General features: G+C 35.5%; 1 protein-coding gene across 7 annotated transcripts in view; it reads left to right on the forward strand.

Annotated features, from left to right (window-relative positions):
• DCAF6 (DDB1 and CUL4 associated factor 6) overlaps positions 1 to 13,487 on the forward strand; it is an 83,627-nt gene that overhangs the window by 20,054 nt on the left and 50,086 nt on the right. For all 7 annotated transcript variants that reach the window (XM_048071573.2, XM_048071577.2, XM_048071578.2 and 4 more), the window contains exons 4-7: positions 3,485 to 3,670; positions 8,110 to 8,223; positions 9,225 to 9,360; positions 11,339 to 11,553. In XM_048071573.2, coding sequence (XP_047927530.2) covers positions 3,485 to 3,670; positions 8,110 to 8,223; positions 9,225 to 9,360; positions 11,339 to 11,553 — 651 coding nt within the window. The remainder of the gene's footprint in view (positions 1 to 3,484; positions 3,671 to 8,109; positions 8,224 to 9,224; positions 9,361 to 11,338; positions 11,554 to 13,487) is intronic.

Raw genomic sequence — 13,487 nt, forward strand, 5'->3', positions numbered from 1 at the left:
TTTGAATAGGTTTTATATTTGTGTTGTTTGTGCATCTGAGGAGGAATGTATTACTGTGATTTCTACTAGTAATTGCAAGTCTAAATCAAAAGAGAAGTGCTTTGTTATACCTTGAGATGGCTGAGAATAATTCCTTTTGTGGATCTTTTCTTTCTCATTTGATTTCACTCCACCCACTATAGCCTACTTACCTCCATCAAAATAAATGTTTTAGGCATCTCAATGTATGTCCCATCCCTGTCCCTGTGGGGTGTCCGTCCATCCGTCGTCCCCCCCCCCCCCCCCAAAAAAAAAAATAAAAGAAAAAAATAATTGGCTGGAGCTAAAGCTCTTTATGCCACAAGTACAGAAAGATGGGAATTTGTGTATTTACATCAGGTTGAGCGCACAATTTTCAAAGCCTTTAAATGTGGCCCAAGACTTCTCTCAGCTAAGACTGTGTTTACACAGGACTCTTACCTGTAGTTACGCTCAGGATTTTTGAATCTGTAGGTTTGCCTTCAGAGAGGGAAAGGGTCCAGCTTGTGAGAAAGTGTTTTAGAGGCTTTGGAGTGTGCTTAGTGGGACTGAGAGTTTACATCTTTTCCAGAGTTCGAATTACTACTTTTCACCTGAGGATGAGGGGCTTTGAAAGGGACAAAGAAAATACTGTTGAAGTGGCTGGATTGTAAATGATTCTGTGCTAAATATCTTGAATGGGATCTGTAACTACGTCCTGGAAGACTTAGGAAACCACTGATATTTGACTTGCATTTGTTTCAACAGGCCTCTTCAAAAAGTGAGCTAAAGTGGAAGATAAGTAAAACCACTTTTTAAAAAAATGTTTTTTTTTTAATGGGACTTTAAGACTTCTGTTTTGTTCATTATGGTAAAAAGGAAAATAAAGTCACCATAAAGAGTTTCCACCTGGGTATGGAACTTAAACATTTCAAGTTTAAAAAAGACAGCCTGGTAGCTGCCACAAGTTCTAAAAGTGCATGATCAAACAGGCAATTTCACAGCTTAGTCCTTTTATAAGAAAAAGGCCAAACAGCAACGTTGTGGGGAAAAAAAAAAAAAAGAACAACAAAAAAACACAACTACAAAGAACAACTTTTTACTTCTTCATTTACTTTGCCAAAATGTGCTCATCTTGTGTAGTGTTTCTTGGAGCAAAATATGTGTTGTTAGGGAAGTAGTAAGCCTCTGGGATTGCTACACAAATAAGTAATCATGTCCCTAAGATGTACTCTTTGCTCTTAAGAGATGCAATTTGAAATCTTGAATTTGTTGCCTCTTCAATTGATTTTCTGTGTAATATATTACTTAAGCAATTGCAAAAGTTGTGAAGATATTTGAATTATAGCTAATCAAGCCTTGAAACTTGTTTAATTTTTTTGTTAACCTTTCACCCTGTTTTTACTTGGTTGTTAATTGTTGGTAGCCTATTGTATATTGGTAGTAAAATGCCCCAATGGAGTAAGACAGTGGCATTTACACTGTGTAGCTAATGCTAGACTTTTGGGGGTTTGATGTAAGCATTTAATTTTCTCATCTGTTTTACAGCCAAAGGACAAGCAACTTTTTTGTAACAGGTGCCTCTCTTTTTCCCCGCCTCCAAGGCGGTGTAATAACCAGAGCAGAAAGGGATGTATAGTGCAAGTCGAGAAGGGCATGGAAAATCTGCAGATAATAAACGCTGTAATACTTTAATACTCTTTATTGCAATACTACGCAACATAGTCAGGATCTCGAGGGACAGGCAAGATTGGGCCGGGTCTGCCTGTGACAAAACTCTTTCCTTTCCTGAGAACATGTCACCACATATACATTTCTGAATGCTCTTTCAGTTTACTATGGAGGAGAGAAGAAGAGAGGGAAAGAAAAATCTAAGTTTATCTGAGCTTGAGGGTAATCATCAAATGTAGGTCTCCACCACATCTACATTGAGATATGCATATGGGGGAAACTGAAGCAGCAGATTAAAATAGATTAGCTATTGACTGAATGAAAAGCAAAGGCATTAGCTTGGGGTTTGTGAGGAATAAAGGTGAAGTTTCAGGAAACACATGTAACTTGATGAGAGAAGGATAAAAAGAAGAAGGCTGCCTTGCCTGCTTATATTCAGTGATAGGGAGGAAGCAGCGGAGAACTGGAAAGGAAATCTAATATGGTATAGTTTAGACTTTTACTAGGGAGATCAAAAAGGATTTCTTGTCAGGTCAAAAATATTTCTTTCACAGTAGCAATGACTGAAATCAGAGGTGGGATTGTCAGATGACACCTCTTTAAGCCGTGAACTAGGGTACCTTATGGACTCCTTGTTCTAAGTTACTTCTTTGAAACGAGTTCCTCATTTCTTTTGAATATCTAGGTTTTTAAGGTTTGCAGTTAAATGGAGAAGTCTGAACAAATCTAAACTGAGGCACATTTATTGAAATAAAATGAATTGATTGTATCTCCTGATTTTTTTTTCCAATAATGAGCTTTGTGTATCTTAAAATATGCAGATACACAATCTTTTTTTGTGTTTATGTGCAAATTGTTTAAAAGCCATGAAATACTGTAAATACTTGTAAACCTGTAAAATATTGCGCACCAGCTATTGCTGACAGAGCAACTACATTTGCATAATGTTTTCTTTGATTACGCTAACTGAGTGGAAATTTGGAAGTGATTTTGTTACTGTAAACAACTTGGTATGTATCGTTAGTAGTGGTAAAAAAAAATTGGTTTAAACGCTACAGATGGGCAAAATAATGTAAGTACAGAATGTTCACCAGTGTACAGGAAAGCACATGAATGATTTTTTAATGTTCTAATAGCCTAATCAAAATTATGTTAGGAAACATAAAGAGTCATCACAAAATGCTTAAAACCAACTGGAAAGTAAATTATATGCTTCTCTGCTGTACTGTAGATGGATGACATTCATTGAGACTGAATTAAACTTTTAGTTTACTGCCTGGTAGTCATGTTCTTAGATTTTTATTTGACTGGTTTCAAAATATCCTTTCTTATAAGCTTTAGATCTCATTTTAAAGTGGATTAATTTTAAGGATAGTATCAAATTTTAAAGTCTATAAAGTTGGCTTGGATTAGAATGCCTTATTCTTCTTTACCCACAGTATTCCGGATCTTTTAAGTCTCTCCTCACTGCCATGCAGGGTGGCTGCATTATCCTGCACTGATGTTTTACTTTGAGAAACCTGATGTGATACATAGCTAGCATTTTAAAAAGAAAAGGTGGCAGGTGTGTTCCAGTTCTTTCATTTTGCAGAGTACTTTGGGCAAGTGCGTAAGTGAATGTCTCTTGTGGAACCAATTTGTTCTTAGAAGAAACTTGGTGTAAAGACAGCTTTTCTGTTCTATTGGCGTTAAACTATTCATCACTGGCAGTCTGTACGTAACTGATGTTTTATAGTACCAGAGTCTGTATTCTTTTGCCATTCTTTATTTGCTTTAAAAAGGTTAACCTGATACAGCCTATCTTTTTCTTTCATAGGTTTTAACAACCATTCGCTCAGGACATCGGGCCAATATTTTTAGTGCAAAATTTTTACCATGCACCAATGACAAACAGATTGTATCTTGTTCTGGAGATGGGGTCATCTTTTATACTAATGTTGAGCAGGATGCAGAGACCAACAGACAATGCCAGTATACGTGCCACTATGGAACCACCTATGAGGTACCTTACAAAAGTATACAATAATTTTAAAAGAGCTAGAATACATGTTTTCTTTTATTGTTTCACAAGGTTTTAATCAGATGATGAAAGCTTTATTTCAGTAAGAATTAAAGAACCTTCCTTATACCTTTTTTGATTTTTTTCCTTACAGAGTAGGCTTTAAAAGAGACCTATTTTATCTAAATGGAGGTTTTTCCAAAAGGGAGTGTCATTAAGACCACCTTCTATAAAAATACATTAGCTGAATGAACCTTCACTAAATTAATTCTCTGCAGAGCAAAAATGGCTTAAATAGTGCTGTGAAGTTCTTTCTGAAGTTGGTGATAGGGAAAGGGGTGATGGCTATGTTTCACTTCTTTATTTTTATTCCCCCCCCCCCCCCCCCCCCCCCCAAAAATAACCAACAACAACAAAAACAACTCTTCACCAGTTTAAACCTTTTTCACAATTATAATCCTAAGAAACTGCTATTTAAAAATGTATGTAAATAACTTAATCTGAAAATGTATTTAAAGTTTTAGGCAATTTCTCTATTTTGTCATATATTAACAGTTTATTTGTAAATTTAGATCCAGTGTTTTCAATCTTCACTTGGAAGTTTTGGTCATATAAATAGGCAAATGAAGAAGCAAAGTGTTACTTCAGTTAGCAAAATAATTAATTTACGTACTTATTTAAATTACAGTAAAATCTGCTGCTTGTAAAACTTATTTTTAAAATAGGTGAAATTATGCTATTTTCTTCTTATGTCATGAATGTTCCATAAAAAAAATTAAGTTCCAAATCCATTGCTTTTGTTACTATTTAGCTCAGATTTCACTGGAAGTTTTTACATCCTTTTCTTTTTTGTATGTTAAGTGAACAAAGTATTTAAAAAATTCTGTTAGGTTATGACTGAATTTGGGTTGTATGAAGAGGTTGTATGAGCAAACAAGATGGCTGAAGCACTGCTAGGATTCATTTTTGATCATGTAACAAGTGTCCTTGCAGTTGATATTAAGTGTTCAATTAAAGGATTTGTCAAGAAACATTTCCTGCCTGCCAGTGGCCTTATAGGTCAGTCAGTCCAGCAAACCCCGTGGTATTCACTGAGTAGATGTTTATGGGGTCGTAGGTGTTTTGTTTGTTTTATGTTTGTTTTTGCCTGGGTTTAATTCAAAATTGTAGTCTTAAGTACTAAATTTCAGTTTTGCAAAACTGCATCCCAGGCTCACATTGTCTGCTTTTAGTTTTGAGATTGCTTTGACTGAGGAACTGCCATTCCCTTTGAATAGCATCAGTCCTGTGGCCCTCAGCCAGAAGCTTAAACTGCCTCAGTTGCCGCTAGAGCTGACTATATATAGCAGCGTGTATTAGTCTTCGGGTTCTGCAGATTGATTGGATGTGCTCTGTGCCTCAAATAAAGCCTGCCTTTTCATAAGAACATCTGGAGACAAAGATGCTGTTTCTTAAAGATGAAATGTCCTCAGTTGAGGATGGGTCAGTGTTCTGGCTTCTTGGGGAAGTAAGAGCCTCCTTGCTGGCAGGCTGGCTACAGAGTTGAGGAGCAGCCAGTTACTGGCTCCGCTGGTACCTCTGTTTCCTGGGGTATGGTATAAAACAGCTTTTGGGCTTGGAAATAGGAGAACAGTTATGGACACTGGGCTGAGGAGACAAGTGGGTGGTGGCAGAAGTGTCATTAGAACAGTGGGTCAGGGTGCTTGGAGTTTCAGGGTCACGGGTAAGCTGCTATGAGTACTGTAAATGGAAGTGCTGGTGGCAGCATAAGTATCGCCAGGAGAAGTCACTGTGGCAGTCCCAAGTTTTGGTTTGCCTGAACTTGGGTTGACCGACAGTTTGGTTGATTACATGAAGTGACTGAAACCAGCAAATAATGTGAAAAAGAGGGCATTACTGTTGTTTTGAATGACAGCATAGGATACTGTTTTGGTTGTCGTTAGATACAGTTAATGGAAGGTATGTCCAATTCCCCTACATGACACATATTTTAACAATTGCCTTTTTGACATTAATTTTCTTGGTCTGTTTTGCACCACGGTTTAACATAACAAAAAGTTAATACTTTGAGCTATCTTCAAAAAGTTTTGATGCATAGGTTTATAAAACATTTTGTCAGGAAAAGGTACTTTTATGAAGACTGTAAGTTCTGTTACTGTGTCTTAAACCTGTTTGATACTTGAACATTAAATGCCTGTGTTATTGTGTGGCATAGCAGACCTTTTTTGCTTGAGCCTTGACATGTTAAAGTACAATGGAGTAAATAGCAGTTCTTTTGAAACAAATGACTGACGTACAGCTTCAGCTTCTGGCATAATGCAACTTCGTTGCTCGGAGCTTTCTGGAGTGGGAAAATCATTTAAAATTTTGTGATGTTACAGTTCAGCTGTATATAACCACATCATCGTATTAAATATAGAACTTTGACTCACTGGATTCTCTAAATAACAAAAGCTAACATAATCTGGCCTGGAGGTACTAATTCTAAATTTGAATGTGATTTGGATTTATGTTGCACTTTAAACTTGGAGCTTCAGACATTACAAAAGCATCCGTTGAAAGAGAATAATTTGTGTAGATCATTATGAACTGTGAGATAATTGGACAATTGTTTTTAATTCCGAGGAGAATAGAGTAAGTAGAGAAGGAGAGAGAAGTTCTTGAAACATGTTTCTGGAGAATTTGTTGTTTATACAAGGCTATTGCAAGTTTATTTTTATTCAGCCGAGTGCTTTTCTTTAATACTGCTCCTGTTAATTCCATTTTAGGAGAAGAAAGTACAGCTCTTAACTTCACATTTTCTACACAGTAAAATCATCACATCACTATATTTTTTTTCAAGTTATTGGAATAGGCAGGAAAAGATTTTTTTATGATGTTTGAACTTAAATATGTTAACAGTGACTCTTAATTATTGGGGTCTGTACCTCTCTGTTTCTTTATTTTAGTGCTTATAAATCAATTAGGATGTTCTTAAGCACCATGCATAAAAACTGGCACCTGCAGGTGTAGGTATATACCACATTTTTACATGTATACTGTGAAATAGTATAATTGGGAACAAACATAAACGATGGCTACTAGAAAAAAGAGTTTGCTGTGTTATACCGCATTCAACAACATTCTTGGGACAAAGTAAATGTTTTTAAGGCAAGTTTTGCACCACAGCACATCAAAAATGCCGGAAGGATTTGATGGACTGAAGAGCAATTCCTGTCTTTCATAACTATACCAATAAAATTGGTAACATGAGTAAATGTGGAGTGAAAAATGCTCTTTTCAGTATGTTATGCTCACATATTGAAGAATCATAGTCATATCTCAGAATTTTATTGTTCCATTGTTATTAAACCCTTGGCTTTGTTCTGTTTGTTAAATTTCTTATTTGTCAGCAGTATAATTTGCCACAGCGTGCATTGTTTTAGTTAACATACTGAGCATTACAAGATGAACAGTTGAATCCTGCAGAGATTACATTTGTAATCACATTTTATGTAGAGAGATTTACAGATATCCATAGGTTATTTTTATTAAGAGTTTGAAGAAAATCATTGCATAAAAAGCATCAAAGAATCAATCTTTTGCTCTGTGTTGAATTAGTGTATTACACTGTTATTGATTTTGTAGCTCTATGAAGCGTTGTTGAAACCTGTTATCCCTTAAATACCAAACAAATTATGTTGCAGAAACTGGCGGAATCTTTGTTTACCTACAATACTGCTACTATCAGTAACTTCATAGAAGTTCAATGATATTTCATGTGTGTTCATCAGCCTGTGTTCAGCTTTAACATGTTTGCTTGCCTTTTTATTTTTTCTTAAGAGAGCTTCTTGAATGAAGCCATAGACAAGAGACGCCAGCTGAGTCTTCCCTAGTTTGAGCAGGGCCAAAATCAGGAAAACGGTGCAGTACAGTGCTCTTTTATAACAACAATAAAATGCAGCGAGGGTAGGTTAGTAACAGCCTTTAATGCATAGTTGCTTCAGGGGATTATTGTGAATGTAAATGAATGAATCAATGGAAATAAAAGCAATTTAGTACTTTCATGTCATTCAGACTTCTGAGGGTTTTGTTTTTTATTGCCTTCTATTACTCGATGGAAATTAAACTGAGCTTCTGATGAACTATTGCAGCAAATCGATTCTTTATCTGAAAACTAATAGTAATAAATCTATGTTGCTTGTTAAAAAGTAATAGAAATAAATATAAGATTCAGCCTATACATTTTTCACATTGTGCATCATACCACACAGTTTATTTTCAGTAGTTCAGATCTTTTATTGAAAATGAAGATATCAGCATTTTTTCAATTTTCTTCTTTGTGTCAGTAGAATTCATGACTTGAGTTGTAACTGCTTCAGTCTGCTCAAAATGTTGATGCTTTTCTTTTGAAATTAATGGTATTTTCAGAAGTATTAATACTCTTTTTTTTTCCTGATCAGATTATGACAGTACCAAATGATCCCTATACTTTCCTCTCTTGTGGTGAAGATGGCACTGTAAGATGGTTTGATACTCGAATCAAAACAAGTTGCACAAAGGAAGATTGTAAAGATGTAAGAGTGAAATCTTTTAATAAAGATGACCTAAATGTAGAGCTGTACATCATACAAACATAGGATTTGAATTCTGGTAAGGCTTTTAGAAATAATAGATTTCAGGGTCGTTGGTGGAGATGACAACATATTTCCCAAGAAACAAAATAAAAAGTTTGTTTGGGCATTTTTTTTTAGTATTTTTTTAGTATCACTTTAGGATCTTTTTAGTTTATGAACTTTGGTGTGATGATTCAGATGTGGTAGAAACGATTCTACCTTGAAACTGAATCTGTTGGTTTTGATTACATCAGTTACAGTAGAGTGCAGAGTTGGAGGCAAAAAATTATCTTGGAAAATCAGCTGCACCCTCGTGTTTTTGACCATCTTTTGTCCCTCCATAAGGAAAGATTTGATAACAATTTATACTAGATCAAATTAGTCATGGGTAATACTCTCCAGAAGGTAAGGTATTAGTTGTGTCTGCTGTGTTTTGAATTCAGAAGCAGCGTTGAATTGAAGAAAAACTTACACTGAAGTGTCATTTCCTGGTTTTAGGGGTTTCTTTGAATCCCAATCATATTAAAATAAAATTCTTTATCCAACTATCTGCCCATAGGTGAAACTTATTCTAATTCTTAGACTCTTTCTGTGTGGTCCTCTTCCAGCTAAATCATTATCTGTGTTTGCATAGGAAAATGTAACGTGCAAGCTAGTTTATAATTCTATATCTGTTACGCTTATCTGTTCTCAAATGTTTGTTCCTGTGGTTTGTTTTTTGTTTGTTTTGTTTTGTTTTTTTCTTTTTCATTTGATCTCATGATATATTTCTTTCTCTGATAGCTTTCCTTCTCTGTAGTGAATTTTCTGTTTGGCATGTTTACAGTCTTATCTACACAAGGCCAGATCTGTTTTTCTCAAAAACTCCTTGACTAATGAGCCTGTGTCTTAAAATAAAAAATAAAATTATACTTCAAATGCTCGAATCTATTGTCTGAACACTGTATTTTTGTTTGTTCCAGGATATTTTAATAAACTGTCGGCGTGCTGCCACTTCTGTTGCTATCTGTCCACCAATCCCGTACTATCTTGCTGTGGGTTGTTCTGATAGCTCAGTAAGAATATATGATCGACGAATGCTTGGTACAAGAGCAACAGGTGGGAAACATACAATATAGTAAGCTTTTCTAACTATTTGCAGTTCCAATTTCAGGTTCTTTTTGTTTGTTTGTTTGCTTCCAAAATAGGTGGTGAATGACTGAAGTGTAATACTGATTGAAGTGTAGGTTTGTTCTCCGAGAACTGTGCTTTTCAGTAGTGGAGTCATTTCACTTTAATATTTGGTAATATAGAAATCTTCAAATAAGTAATCAATCTCTTTATCCATTTTAGAATACGTTATATACTGAATGCAGAAAAGGCCATTCTGTCACGTCTCTTCCTTTGTCTTGAAACATGTGATTTCAAGATTCCAAAAAGCAAATGATTGCAGTCTTCTCTGATCTACTCAAATTTTAATTAAAGTCTTCCCTTCTTATATTCTGCTGTGCTGCAGTGTGTTGTTCCTTACAGGAAGGGTTCTTATGAACTCCATAATGTCATTCAATATGTTTAGCTTTGCAGTTATTGTTGCTATATCGAACATAATTTTACTGAAAAGCTGCAAATTCTTGAAATGGAAGCATGCATCAGATGCTTATCTAAAAGGTTTTTATAAAAAATTTAAAGCGGCAAGCCACAGTGAATATGCAATTCTAATGTATCTCTTACTCATAATGTATGATTATGTTTGGACATATGTGCGAATTAATATACATGGCTGTGTATACACATTCATAAAAGTAATCAGTGTCACAATCTGTCATTTCTTGCAGCATTTCCTGCTGATTATTGTGATGGAGGAGAAAGGAAACAGTAAAGATCACTTAATAAACATTAAACAATCTTCTCAGCTGGCTAATGTTCTTACAAGATTTCTCCCTTATATCATAGTGGTCAGCAAAATTCTGTGAGAACTGCCTGAGGAACAGATTCTGGGGAGGTTGATTAAAAGGTACTACGTAAATGTTAGATTTTACTTTTCCCCTGAAGTTTTGTTTAAAAACAAAACAACAAAATCAAAACAAAACCAAAACCACCAGAACTTTCTCATTTTTATACCTACTTTTGTAACAATACAAAAGTAAGATGAATTTGGGTATGCAGGCCTATAGGGGAAAGTAGAGAGAAGACAAAATTTTGAAGACTAGTTTTTCTGGTTCTATTGGTGTAGAGTTTAGTGCTTTGCTGTTGTTTGCTTTTTTGTATCTTTTTCTTTTTTTAAAGGATGAGATATTCCATGATAATTGCTAGTAAGCAAGCTACTGATTTACCTTTTAAACTTTCAGTTTTAGTCCTTATGCAGTGTGAGATGATAAACTCCAAACTTGTCAAGGACAGACTTTTGCACATGCTGAGCCAAAACAGACAGGCTGTGCAGGAAAGTTTTGTGGCAAATGTGTTTTGGGAACAGTTTGTTTTTCTCTGTTAGTTGTCTTATAGGTAATTTTAATCTGCTTGCAAGTTTCTAATTCTAGAATTGAAGATTGTTTTAGTGTATAGAATGGAGGTGAGTTATCATGTAAGTCTGATATATCATGTAGTTCTGCAGTCTCAAAGGGATAAGTGTTATGTCTCAAGGAAAAACTGGAAATTTTTAGATCATTTGGGGGAGTAAAGAGGAGACAGATGTCCTTAAATTTTCAAAGTTCTGTAGAATGAATTCCTAATTTGTGTGGTGATACATAGTTGCATTATTGCTGTGTAAATGTTTTCATATATTTCAAAATTTCCATTTGTATTAAATTTTACAGATAGTATCCACACACCATCATGTGATGGGTGATATATGAACATGCTTGTGTGTATAAATTTTCATCTTTCTCTATAATTTACATACAGAGTTTGTAAACAAAAATTAAAATATACTGGAAAGATCTGATATGTTAGTATTCAGAACCAAATTAATGCAAAAGCTACAGATTGCCTAGGTTTTCTCTGGTCATCTTTCTTTGGATGTTAACTAAGGAGTATATAGAAACTGCTGGTTGAAAGTTTGCAATAGTAAATGTATTCTCTCTTTCTCTCTCTCCCACAGGGAATTATGCCGGTAGGGGCACTGTTGGAATGGTGGCACGTTTTGTTCCTCCTCATCTCAATAACAAATCCTGCAGAGTAACGTCTCTATGTTATAGTGAAGATGGTCAAGAGATCCTTGTTAGTTATTCTTCAGATTACATCTACTTGTTCGATCCCAAGGATGACACAGCACGAGAACTTAAAGTTCCTTCTGCTGAGGAGAGGCGAGAAGAGGCAAGTGATTAAGAAGACCTGTTCTCATGTTTTGTCTCACAACTACCACCACCTTGGGGCACACCTATTAGTTGTATTTCCCTTGAAATGAATCATTTCATTCTCAAGCATTGTTTTAAAAATAGTTGTAGAACTAGTTGTAGAATAGTTGTAGAACGTCTACACAGACAGGTTTGGGGGGCTGGGGAGTTGTGTGTGTGTTGTAGTTGTTTTTTGGTCCAGTATATTTTGATAAGAGAACAACAAAGAAGCAGGTCTTGGTTGTACCAATGATTAGCAAATACAGACTGTTTCCCTTATGCTGGAAGTCCAGCAGAGGCTGATATGAACAGAAGTTGGTACCCTGACTGTTCGGTGTCTTGCATAAAATAGGCTGACCGTAGAGGAATACCTGCTGTTTGCAGCAGGAAGCACATAAAATTATCTCTGAATTCTTCCCAGTTTCACGTTTTCTACAAATAAGTGAGTGCTGCAGAGATTCACAGTTAGCTATAATCTTTCTGTAACTAGATCCAGACACACAAGATGGGATGTAAGTTATCTTGTGGATGCTGACCGTTTAGTGCCTTTTTTGCAAATGGATTCTGGGACCGTTTCACTTTATTAGAAAATTATAGCATCTTCTCAGGGTTGATTAGAGTTTGGAGTACCTGTGTTGAAATGAGAACCACAGATCACTTCTTAGCTTTATTTCTGTGATAATTTAGAGTTTCTTACCATAGAATCATGTAGGTTAGAAAAGACCTCTAAGATCATCAAGTCCAACCATAATCCTACTAATATAGTAGGTCAGGGGAATTTTAAAGGAAACTTTGCTATTCCTAACTTACAGAGGCTTTCAGTGGAAGTTTAACACTAAATGTTGCTGAAAGAAGAGTTATGTTATAGGGGTTTTGACACAGAGCACTTTGACTTGCTTCATCCCCGTGGACAAAGAGGGTCTCAGTTATTGTACCCCTGTAATTCAATCATATAAAACAACAGAACTATATTAAATTCAAGATATAATATATTCTGAGATTCTGAAAACTTAGCCAAAATGCCTTAAAGCACACTTGATATATATCAGCAGCTTTTAAGGGAGAATATCTTTTGAAATAACAATGAAATTGTGCAGTGCGGTTTTCTGAACATACTTATTAAAAAAACACAAAAGGTTGAAGACTTGTGAACTAAAGCAGAAAGAGAATCGTAGTTAAAAGCAGAATGTAGCTTTTGCCATATGTATGAAATGGAAAAGGAACTTTTTTTCCCTCTTTTCAGTAGTAGGCTGAGGTCAAGGAAAGTCTATTCGCAGATTGAAATGTGCCAATTACACGGTGTGACAAAATTTATGTACTCTGTATCTAATGTACGGGGTCAACCACTTTGACACAAAATGCCTGGTATTGCCTACCATTATATGGGCATTCAGTTTACAGTTATTTGTTACCTGCTCCTCAGTACGTTGTGAATTCACAGCACCTATTGATGATGGACTTAGTAACTGGCTTTTCTTAATACATATTTACTGTAGATATGCACTGTTTCAGACAGTTACAAGCAAATTGCAATTCTGGCTACAATGAGCTTTTGCTTAGAGGAAAGTCTTGTCTTTTGTGATAGTCTTCAGGATGTTTTCATTTTAGCAACTTAATGAGTTGCGGAATTTAAAAATAAGTATGTGGAGCAGAGTATTGTGTTAGTCTGCACACATGTTCACTTACCTGTGTGAGGCATCAGGCACTGTAGACAGAGGTTTGTCTGGTTTTCCTCTTCTAAAGATGAGAAGGCATCTATGTGACATCAGGATATAAGACCAGCAAATGTGGCAAGTCACTCTTTAGGTGTATTCTCTGTTTTCCACATCACCAAAAGTATATTCCTTGAAATCAAGTATAAACTTTCTTTAGTAAAAGTTGTCATTTAATGGCAGAAATGAGGGGAGACAAAAT

Source organism: Anser cygnoides, chromosome 1 (genome assembly GCF_040182565.1).
Source record: "Anser cygnoides isolate HZ-2024a breed goose chromosome 1, Taihu_goose_T2T_genome, whole genome shotgun sequence".
Classification (NCBI taxonomy): domain Eukaryota; kingdom Metazoa; phylum Chordata; class Aves; order Anseriformes; family Anatidae; genus Anser; species Anser cygnoides.